At 41.6% G+C, this 12016-nt stretch overlaps 1 protein-coding gene across 39 annotated transcripts in view; it reads left to right on the top strand.

Annotated features, from left to right (window-relative positions):
* Positions 1–12016, top strand: part of KCNMA1 (potassium calcium-activated channel subfamily M alpha 1) — a 769155-nt gene that overhangs the window by 433918 nt on the left and 323221 nt on the right. For all 39 annotated transcript variants that reach the window (XM_037803851.1, XM_037803850.1, XM_037803849.1 and 36 more), the window contains exons 4-5: positions 10197–10290; positions 11116–11227. In XM_037803851.1, the coding sequence (XP_037659779.1) occupies positions 10197–10290; positions 11116–11227 (206 nt within the window). The remainder of the gene's footprint in view (positions 1–10196; positions 10291–11115; positions 11228–12016) is intronic.

The following is a 12016-nucleotide window of genomic DNA, read 5'->3' as shown; positions in this document are numbered from 1 at the left end:
GGACCTTAAAAGATGGAAAAATATTCCATGTTCATGGATAGGAAGGCTAAATGTCATTAAGATGTCAATTCTACCCAAACTCATCTACAGATTCAATGCAATCCCAATCAAAATTCCAACAACCTACTTTGCAGACTTGGAAAAGCTAGTTATCAAATTTATTTGGAAAGGGAAGATGCCTCGAATTGCTAAAGACACTTTAAAAAAGAAAAACGAAGTGGGAGGACTTACACTCCCTGACTTTGAAGCTTATTATAAAGCCACAGTTGCCAAAACAGCATGGTACTGGCACAAAGATAGACATATAGATCAATGGAATCGAATTGAGAATTCAGAGATAGACCCTCAGATCTATGGCCGACTGATCTTTGATAAGGCCCCCAAAGTCACCGAACTGAGCCATAATGGTCTTTTCAACAAATGGGGCTGGGAGAGTTGGATATCCATATCCAAAAGAATGAAAGAGGACCCCTACCTCACCCCCTACACAAAAATTAACTCAAAATGGACCAAAGATCTCAATATAAAAGAAAGTACCATTAAACTCCTAGAAGATAATGTAGGAAAACATCTTCAAGACCTTGTATTAGGAGGCCACTTCCTAGACTTTACACCCAAAGCACAAGCAACAAAAGAGAAAATAGATAAATGGGAACTCCTCAAGCTTAGAAGTTTCTGCACCTCAAAGGAATTTCTCAAAAAGGTAAAGAGGCAGCCAACTCAATGGGAAAAAATTTTTGGAAACCATGTATCTGACAAAAGACTGATATCTTGCATATACAAAGAAATCCTACAACTCAATGACAATAGTACAGACAGCCCAATTATAAAATGGGCAAAAGATATGAAAAGACAGTTCTCTGAAGAGGAAATACAAATGGCCAAGAAACACATGAAAAAATGTTCAGCTTCACTAGCTATTAGAGAGATGCAAATTAAGACCACAATGAGATACCATCTAACACCGGTTAGAATGGCTGCCATTAAACAAACAGGAAACTACAAATGCTGGAGGGGATGTGGAGAAATTGGAACTCTTATTCATTGTTGGTGGGACTGTATAATGGTTCAGCCACTCTGGAAGTCAGTCTGGCAGTTCCTTAGAAAACTAGAGATAGAGCTACCATTCGATCCAGCGATTGCACTTCTTGGGATATACCCGGAAGATCGGAAAGCAGTGACACGAACAGATATCTGCACGCCAATGTTCATAGCAGCATTATTCACAATTGCCAAGAGATGGAAACAACCCAAATGTCCATCAACAGATGAGTGGACAAATAAAATGTGGTATATACACACGATGGAATACTACGCGGCAGTAAGAAGGAACGATCTGGTGAAACATATGACAACATGGATGAACCTTGAAGACATAATGCTGAGCGAAATAAGCCAGGCACAAAAAGAGAAATATTATATGCTACCACTAATGTGAACTTTGAAAAATGTAAAACAAATGGTTTATAATGTAGAATGTAGGGGAACTAGCAGTAGAGAGCAATTAAGGAAGGGGGGAACAATAATCCAAGAAGAACAGATAAGCTATTTAACGTTCTGGGGATGCCCAGAAATGACTATGGTCTGTTAATTTCTGATGGATGTAGTAGGAACAAGTTCACTGAAATGTTGCTATAGTATGTAACTTTCTTGGGGTAAAGTAGGAACATGTTGGAAGTTAAGCAGTTATCTTAGGTTAGTTGTCTTTTTCTTACTCCCTTGCTATGGTCTCTTTGAAATGTTCTTTTATTGTATGTTTGTTTTCTTTTTAACTTTTTTTTTCATACAGTTGATTTGAAAAAAGAAGGGAAAGTTAAAAAAAAAAAAAAGAAAAAAGACAAACAAGGAAAAAAAAAACAAAAAAAAAAACGATGTAGTGCCCCCTTGAGGAGCCTGTGGAGAATGCAGGGGTATTCGCCTACCCCACCTCCATGGTTGCTAACATGACCACAGACATAGGGGACTGGTGGTTTGATGGGTTGAGCCCTCTACCATAAGTTTTACCCTTGGGAAGACGGTTGCTGCAAAGGAGAGGCTAGGCCTCCCTGTATTTGTGCCTAAGAGTCTCCTCCTGAATGCCTCTTTGTTGCTCAGATGTGGCCCTCTCTCTCTGGCTAAGCCAACTTGAAAGGTGAAATCACTGCCCTCCCCCCCTACGTGGGATCAGACACCCAGGGAAGTGAATCTCCCTGGCAACGTGGAATATGACTCCCGGGGAGGAATGTAGACCCGGCATCGTGGGATGGAGAACATCTTCTTGACCAAAAGGGGGATGTGAAAGGAAATGAAATAAGCTTCAGTGGCAGAGAGATTCCAAAATGAGCCGAGAGATCACTCTGGTGGGCACTCTTACGCACACTTTAGACAACCTTTTTTAGGTTCTAAAGAATTGGGGTAGCTGGTGGTGGATACCTGAAACTATTAAACTACAACCCAGAACCCATGAATCTCGAAGACAGTTGTATAAAAATGTAGCTTATGAGGGGTGACAGTGGGATTGGGAATGCCATAAGGACCAAACTCCACTTTGTCTAGTTTATGGATCGATGTGTAGAAAAGTAGGGGAAGCAAACAAACAGACAAAGGTACCTAGTGTTCTTTTTTACTTCAATTGCTCTTTTTCACTCTAATTATTATTCTTGTTATTTTTGTGTGTGTGCTAATGAAGGTGTCAGGGATTGATTTAGGTGATGAATGTACAACTATGTAATGGTACTGTAAACAATCGAAAGTACAATTTGTTTTGTATGACTGCGTGGTATGTGAATGTATCTCAATAAAATGATGATTAAAAAAAAAAAAAAAAAAAAAAAAAGAAGCCATAGAGCTGGGATTTTAACTCTTCCATCTAACCGCAAACTGCTCTTGAGTTCAGTTTGTAATGCCCAGTTTTCGCTTTTGATTTGCTTGTCTGGGTGTATTAGTAGATGAAAGATATGGAATGAAGATGAGAAGTAGAATCTAAGCTCAGGTAGAATATTGAAATCTTGAGAGAAAATGTAGAAGAGTTCCATAAGAAAGTGGCAGAAGCTCTGCTATCTAAGTTCAATGAAAACAGATTAGCTGTGTGTTTCACTGAGAAACCCAGTGTTGTCTGCAGCAGCCATATTTGTCATTTTCTTTGTCTCTGAGAAGAATGATTCATTCTTAGAACACATTGTTTAGGTAGACACACTGAGCCATACTGCTGCTCTGTGTCTACCACTGTTATAGTCCCAAGATGCTCATATCACTCAAAGTTCAAGAGAACAGAGCCCATAAGATTCCAAAGAAGACTTAGGGTTTATATGTCACCCCTCCATATGGTCCAGTTCATTTCAATGAGGCTGTAATGAGGCATAGGTTTGTGGCTATCACATCACATCTCATCGGAGCAGAGGCATAAGCAGAAGCCTGCTGCTGTCAGAAAGATTAATCAATCTACTGATACAAACCTATAACTGAGGACTTCCTGACAAAGCCATTTAACAAACTGGCTTGGGATCATGATAGATCAATATTGCATGGTAACAAAAAGTGTTTTCTATTCACATTAGAACCATTGCAAGGTCCAGGAAGGGTGTTTTAAAATAAAACAAGGGGCCCATTTTGATGTTATTATCGTTCATATTAATAAATGAATGAACACAAGCCTGTCAAGGATAACAGTGTCATAGAAGGTGATGACCCCAAGATGTTCTGGGGTAAAGTTATAATGCCAGGCAAAAGAAGAGGCTGGCTTGTTTGGTAAAACTAATCAAAGCCACACAACTTGTTGAATACACCCCCTACCCAGTATAAACACCAAAAGCACCAATATGGGAAAGATAAACTCTTAAGTGCATGGCTCTGAACTGCCATTAAAATGTGAGCCCTAAGAAAAGGAAAAAGATAGAAAGGTTTCAACGTGGCATCTTGGAGACATTCGTGACGTGCCTAATTAGACAATGTTCTACATATTCCTTAGTTGATTGCTTTCTCAATGATTAATTAATATCATATCATTAGCAATATGTCTATTATTAGCTTACAGGTTATGTTTCTGAGACCTGAAATTTTATGAATGATGTTGATTTCTTATTTGGAGTTCATTGCAAAGACTTGCCTCCCTTTTAAAATTAATTGGTCTCATAACATTCTGTTTATTAGGTGCCTTTATTGCCATTTTGTAAGCAGGATAACCAAGGCATTTAGTTTAGCTGGTATATCCAGACATTACAAGGAAAGCTTCAAATCATGTAGATCTACCCCCTCTTGGTAGTAGATATGCTCCAGAGAATACATGTCTGTATGATATATTTTTTCTGTATTTTGATTCATTGGAATGGTATGCAAAGCTTATCAATTGTCTAGACAAGAATTATAAGTATTCAAAGTATCTAAATATTTTCAGTCACAGTATGTTCTTTCTTGTTCTTCTAGTATGAGAGAGGATGTGAGAAAATGGGACACCTGAGGGTAATCCATTTTTAAGCAGAGGGATAACTAGGAGTCATTTCTCTTTAGGCAGAATAACTTCCCCTCAGCAGACTGGGCCAGTCTCCACACTGCTGCTACCACCAGGGTTCCAGGGAGGACTTCTGGAGATTAGTGACATCCCATATGACAGCCTGGACAGAGCAAAGTTAAATACAGGTCCAATGTGTCAGCTTCCTCTGAATTGTCCTAGAATATTTTCTATGGTAGTTTAGACTCTACCACTCTTTTTGCATAAGCTCGGAGCAGATACTATGTGTTATGCTGCTGCTTCCTCTCCAAGGAGGTTGCATTCTATCAGGGGAGCAGAAAGGATAGTGGGTCTCTGTCCCAACTCCACCACATAGCTACCTGACCTTGGGCAGGTGAGGGTAATAACAAAATATCTAATTTATAGTCATGTTGTCAGGATCAAATGGGAGAGTATCTGTAAATGTGGAAGGCCTATACAATAGCCAGGTATTATTTTACTGGATTGAATAAGAATCAGCATTATGAAACAGGTAAGAATTCCTTGCTCCTGATACCATAGGAATTCAGAGAAGGGAGAGGTCAGGCAGAACATGGATAATTTGCCGAGCCAAGCCTGGAAGGATGACATTTGAACCCAAAGAGTGGGGAGCATGGCAAAGGGCCCCAGCAAAAGCAAAGATTTAGAATTGGGAGTACCCACTGTGAAATAGTGAAGGCAGCTGCATGGCAGCCTACAGTTTGGACTGGCAGAGTAGAAAATAAAGTTGGAGGTGTGGGCGAGGTTAGATTTTGGAGTTTCTTCTCAACCGGCCTCAGATTTGATGTAAGAGGCAGGAGGGAGCTATGATGATGGATGAATGATGCCTTTTAATTAAATTAATCTGGCCACACTGCAGAAGGGAGACTAGGAGAAGGTCTGGAATCATGAAGCTTATTTTCTCGATTCATGTATGAGGGGTTATGGGCTTGAACTCTGGTGGTCCCTAATCCTGGTGGGAATTGAGGGGGTTCCCATGCAACTTAAAAAGGGACTAGCTCCAGGAGTGAGATGAATTTGAATGTTGGAAATTATTTCAAAAGATCTGTGTTGTTCTTTATCCAGTCGCTTCTCTCTCATGTGGTTATTTATTAAAGCATCTTGGATTTCTGTTGTTGTTGCTCCTAAGCTGCTTAACATTTCTTTAAAACTTGTAAATGAAAGTCCCCATCACCGCCTCAATCTGTACTTCATTATTTTTCCTTTTCATCTTAAACTAAAAATCTGCTCAGCTGGCCCTCTGCGATTGTTAATTGGAAAGTCACCGGTGAAGCTTGCACGGTGGCATGGTAATTACTTCCCTGTATCTTCTTAATTTTTTTTTCTATTGTTCACATGTGAAACTGAAAATCACATGTGAAACTGAAAATATCTGTTCAACCCCTTGATCTCAGCAATTAGTTAAATGCTGTGTAGCTGGTTAGCTGGGGGCTGGCTCAAGTGCTTCAGCCTCTCTGTTCAGGTTTGAATGGGAATCTCCTCAAGCAGCAACACCTGCGATTAGGGTGCAGTTGGGAGAAAGTTCTGGAGCAGGGGATCTCAGCGTGGGGGGCCCTGGATGAGTAGCATCAGCATCACCTGGGAAATGGTTAGAAATGCAAATTTTCAGGTCCACACCCCAAACCTATTAAATCAGAAGCTCAGGGGGTGGGGGGTGGGATCTGGTGTTTTAACAAGGCCTCCAGGTGCCTGCTGGAGTTGGAGTAAACGCTGCCCTAAAGGACTGTCTTCAGAGGGCTGGGCAGCCCGAGTCGGAGAAATTGGAACACAGGCTTCAGGAGATACTGGGGAAGTTTAGAGGCTGAGAAGAGAAGCCAGTTACTTCCCTCTTGGAGATGACACAGATAATCCAGGGGAATTACTGCTGGACGTGAGATTTTGTCTTTCGCTTCTTGCCATCTGAGAGGAAACCCGGGTTACCGTGTGCTTTGGAAAGTTGAGTTTTTAAGTCGGTCTTTAGTAAGGACTGCAGAATCTTCCTGCTCAAGGGTTTTCATTGGATATTATATTGTTAAATAGATGAAGAAATGAAGAAAGAGCTATATTCCCCACTTTGGTGAGTGTTGTTTCCCTATATACAGAAATCTATTGGAGAAGATGCTTACTTGATGGTCAAGAGGAAATGGGAATTTCAATTTCACCCTCTGGCCTACAGTCAATATTTTCTCTAGAAGATACTCCTCTTTATTGAGATTCTTTTGAAACTGACCTGGTTGTGGAGTCCTGGGCGAAACACTAACTTTGCTTAAGGTTTTAATATCACACTTGATACCCATGGACTTCGGAGGCTAGGAATTAATATAAAGGTAGGCTTTCCAAGTATCTTGTGTCTCTAGTTACTAGTCAACCTAGAACAATTTAGTGAAAGTCAGTTTTTCTACTACTAGGGTCAGAACTAGTGCCCCCTTTCAGTTCTTAAAACACCATTTTTTTTTTTCTATTGGCAACATATGTCCATATAAGGCCTATTCTTATCAGAAAGGCAATACAAATTGTGTAATCCAGAGTCACTATACTTTGTAGTTAAAAAAAAAATGTTCTTTCTAGCTCTTGAGACCTCTGTGTATCTGGATGTAGGGAAACTTACGTTACACAAGAAGATGGAAGTGTATATTTCATTCTCTATCCGGTAATGACCATTAATCATTAAGATAAATTCCCTTAGGGGAGGAAATAAATCCCAGTTGATGTGGCCATCCCTTTTGTTGTTGAATATGTATTCTCATTTTCATAAGATCAATGGACTTCTCCATAGGTTGTCTCCATTTGGGGAATGACATGCTGGGGCTTTGGATTCTGTACTCTGGCCTCTGATCGTGTGAGTCCAGGGACTAAAGGCACTTGTAGGATTTATCTCAGAGGGGATGCTGATAAACAGTTCTCTTTCCACTTGAGAAAACTAGGGCTCTCATGAAAGCAGGAAAGAGCTAAAAAGGATAGAAAACAGTCTTCCTGAAAACTCACTGGGTGACAAGGCCCGGCCTTCTTTTTGTCCCAGAGTCTCCTGCTTTCCTCCCCACCCCTGCCTTATTGGTGAGCTTGTACTGTTGGTGAGCTTTAGCCAGAGGACAAGCCATCACCTGCAACACAGACAGCATACTTTAGTTCCTTTAATGTTTCAACTCAAGGAACGAAATGAAATGCTGATTAAATAGGTTCTAAATTTTTGAAGGAGGGATTAGAGAAAAAGACTTAATGGTTTCAAACTATTTTTCTCTGTAAAAGAGGGGTGTTGAGGCATATTTTTCAATTTCGTATCCTCTAGCTGAAAGCCCTCCATTGTTGCCTTTGGGTATGGGTAATCCAGGAGCTGAGAAGCAGAAATGACCAGGAAGGGAAGGGACAACGGAAAGAAATTGCTACAGTCTGGTTCCTTATGATCCTTTGAACATCTGCTTCCACATATGTTGGACTACGTCCTCAAGGACATCAAGCTAACATCACTGTCCCCACAATTCCATTCTCTTCCATAGCCTAGAAAATACTTTTTTGGCTGGATGTATTGCAAGGTTACCACCGAATTAACCACAGAGGCCACGAAATTAATAGGAGCTAGGGAACACATGGTACCCCAAAATATGCCACCAATAACTCTTGTGAGGGCAACAGTAGAGTTATTGTTTGGCCCTGGTGAAGTGATAGTGGTTTTTCCATGATTGACTTGGGGACTAAGGCCTTCTCCCTGTGTCCTTGATCTTGTACACATCAGTCTTGATTAATACCGACTTACAACGCACTGCTAAGTCATGGCAGGTACAAGTGAACACATGAGTGCATGCTTACCTACAAATCTCCCCACACTTGCACAGTCTCTTTTACACACACACACACACACACACCATTTATTCTCCATGGAACATTATACCAGTGGCTTCCAAAATATAGAGATGTTTTGTCTCCTTACACCTTGGACTCTATAGTGAATTTCTGGTCAACCTAGTCCACATACTTCCTTTTGCTACAACTAGAGTGCTAGGATCTCTGATGCCTTTTGGACCTTGTGGATCTGATTCTTGAAACAAAACAAATTGCCTCTGTGGCCTCGGTACTACAGAAGTGCCACTTATTAATTCTAGGCCTGGATTTTCCTTTTTTCACCTAAATTATGGTAGCTGTGTAGGAGAGTGAGCAAAGAGCAGTGTAGGCCATGATGTTTAGTTTTTTTGTTGTTTCTGCCTTCTTTTAGCATTCAGGCCTGACTAACTGAATTCCATGCTGTATTTCCTCTCATTTCCTCACCTTAGCGAAAACCTGCAGTTGTCATTTCCTTTATGAAAAAAAACTGTTTTTCAGTGTTTGTGTTTTGTTCAGTCTGCTTAGTCTGTAAATGCAAATGTAATTTCCTCTTAAGGCTCAGATGGAGGTTTTTCCACATCTTTGTGATTTGGGACATGACAAAGGGCATGTTGTGACTTGCGTTAGAGATGAAGAATGGATAGATCCGGTGCATGTAACCTGATATGCAAGAGAGTCTTACAGACCTACCATGTCTCAATATGGGCCCCACATCCCTGTACTGCACAGATTCCTGCCTGTTGACCAAACAAGCATTGTCCTTACAGAAGTACAACTATACTAACTGGTATTGCATACAGCGATTTCCAAAGTGGTGCTACTGGGAAATCCTCTATTCTTCACTTCTCAGGCTATTTTCTCTTGGTTCCAGGGGTCCATGTTGTTACCCATTTGGGGAAAGTATTTTGCTCTCTCCAAACTCCCTCCCCTTTCCCCTACCTCACCTTTATGTCCCTGGCCTCAGTATTAACATTTGCTTACTGATAACGGTATCCTGTGAATTTTCATTCACAGCTGTGAGGTGCTTATGAGACTTTCCTGCTTCCCACACAGCCCAAACCTTGGGGGCTTTCACAAGCTGATCCCCTGATCAGTACTGATGCAGGAAAGCATCTGGAAGCCATATACCAGTTTGTATAGTAGTTTGGAACTGCCTACTTGAGAACAAAGTAGAGTGTGCTGAGGGTTTGCACTGGCTGCTTGACTCACACAAAGCCAATTAACCTGCATGCCAAAAAACAAACAAAAAAGGTGAATTAACCCTTAGAGTACTGCTTCAGATTCCTCCATATTTTGGTTTAGTGGTCTTGAATTTTGCCAGTTGGGCTGAGCTGCTTTCCCCAGGTTAGAGTGCTGCACATAAAGTCTAGCCAGAACATCAAGCAGGATCCTCTCCTGCACAGCTGCTTTGAGATGCTTCTGGGCCCTTTTTAAATCAACTAATTGCTTTCAAAAGGTCCAAAACACAGCCATTGTGAATTAAAAATGGGCTCTCTTACCAATGTGCTGGAGCTTGGAAGGGGCTGCTTTGAGCCTTGGTAGGGTCCCTTAAAAGAAAGAAGTCAGTTCTTTAAGGGTTAATATGAATTTATGGAGTTTGGTGGTTTTTCCTGCTTGTCCTTCCTCTAAGATATCTGCATGATCCTCTTTAGAGTCTTAACTGTTGAATGATGATAATAATATATATGTATATATAATTGCAAAACAAAACAAAACGAAAACAACAAATGAAAGTCAAAAGCCCGAACGGTTGAATGGAAAGTCCCCTTGGCAATGCTTGCTTGATTATCACAGGGGTTAGAAAGAGTAAATGTTTTTATTTTACACACGTTCATTTTGTCCTCTACCTCAAGCACCACCACTTCTCAGCATCGTGGAAGCCTTGACAATGCTTTTCATTTACCTCTTGCTTTTTTTTTTTCTTCCTGTCTAACAGCCCAATAGAATCCTGCCAGAATTTCTACAAAGATTTCACGTTACAGATCGACATGGCTTTCAACGTGTTCTTCCTTCTCTACTTTGGCTTGCGGGTAAGTTTGAGATGTTTGAGATGTTGTGAGTATCACGATGAGGCACGAGAGGTCACCCCCTTCCTCCACCCCCATCGGCATCTGCTCTTGCAGTCCAGGCAGGGTCCATGTTTTCTGGAAACAAACCTGCATTCTGGTTTTCAGGCTGTGAGAGAGTCCTTTCCTTAGGCATCGCCTGGAATGCATGTTAGTTTTGTTTCAAGGGAGAGAATTACACATTCACTGACGTTTCTCACCCTCTATTCACTGAATGCATTGTTCCCTTAAAAATTAAATAGAATAAAAAACAAACCTCCTACTCTTAAAGTTATATTTAGCCAAGCACTGAAAGGGCAGTTGGAAGAGTAGAATCAGAGATGTAGATTGGCAGAATTTGGGGCTTGGGGGATTTGTAATAGACCCTGTTAATGAAGAATGCAGATTACAGGGTATGTGTGTGTGTGAGAGACAGAGAGAGAAAGAATGTGTGTACAGTGCTTTATATATAGTTATATTTACATTAGAGACTCTAATAAAAGTGAGATCACTCGACTTTCCCCATGATGCTATTGGAAGCCACAGAAAAATACACTGCCTAATCTTTCTCCAAGGCTAGCATTGCATACATACAGTCACTCTCTAGTATAGGCTGTGTATCAGAATTCTAAGATTAAAGTAGCATGTGATTGGTGTAGATCTGAGAAGGACATAACATCTTCCTCTGGACTCCCATGAAAAGCCAAAATATACCCTTAAGGCAAAAGAGTGCTATAGATTTGATGCTAGCATTAAGTTTCTCATCCCCCCCCCCCCCCCCCTTTCTCTCTCCTTTCTTCTTTTTCCCAGTTTATTGCAGCCAACGATAAGCTGTGGTTCTGGCTGGAAGTGAACTCTGTAGTAGATTTCTTCACAGTCCCCCCAGTGTTTGTGTCTGTATACTTAAACAGAAGCTGGCTTGGTAAGTCAATCTGTCTTCTCCTTATTCCTTACATGGCTGAAATAGAGCATCTAGAGTGGATCAGAGGGCGGGGCTGTCCCTACAGAAAGAAAGTTCTGTGCATTCATGTGACCGACTCTCTTGGCATTTTGGAAGTTGCTAGTGACGGTTTTCTTTGGAGCACCAGTCCAGAAGGACTTGCACAGTTAGTGCCTCAGGCAGTGCAGCTCTGTCATTGTTGAAGCCCAGAGGTCATTGCTGTCACGCCAGGACCTCGGTTTTCATGGTTCCATCACTTTTCATTCAGGAACCTGGAGTCAGGCCTGGGCCCAGAAGCCCGTGGGGACGAGGCTGCTTTCCAAGTGGCTGGTTCAGCTGCCCCAGAAGGCCTGCCTGCCAAAGATAGCTTCTCCCTGCTCCTTGGTTTTATAAAGATTGGGTCCTGCCTGGTCTATTAACGGTTGAGCTCCTGTATGGGGAAGGGTGAGGCAGAGCTTCTGGAGTCACCGCTTACCTTACAGAAGCTCCCTTCTGTGTTAAGGGGAGACGGCCCGCTAGTGCCAGGCTCAGAACGTCACTTCCTGCAATCGGGACTATGTCGGTTTGGTGGGAAAAGTAACTGGCTCAGGGAGGATGGTTGTGCCAGCCCGGGTCTTAGCAAGACAGAGTCAGGTCCTCTTGGCCGTGCTGATTATGTTTCTCCCTGAAGTCAGTGTGTTCCCGCTGCCATCGGGTCTGCTGGGGAGGAAGGGAGGCTAAAAAAGGACTTGGAGGCCTATTTGTGGATTCTTTGCATCTTTACTTTTGGAT

Source organism: Choloepus didactylus, chromosome 15 (genome assembly GCF_015220235.1).
Source record: "Choloepus didactylus isolate mChoDid1 chromosome 15, mChoDid1.pri, whole genome shotgun sequence".
Classification (NCBI taxonomy): Eukaryota; Metazoa; Chordata; class Mammalia; order Pilosa; family Megalonychidae; genus Choloepus; species Choloepus didactylus.
Note: the sequence above shows the minus strand (reverse complement) of the source record. Positions and strands in the feature narration are given on the sequence as shown.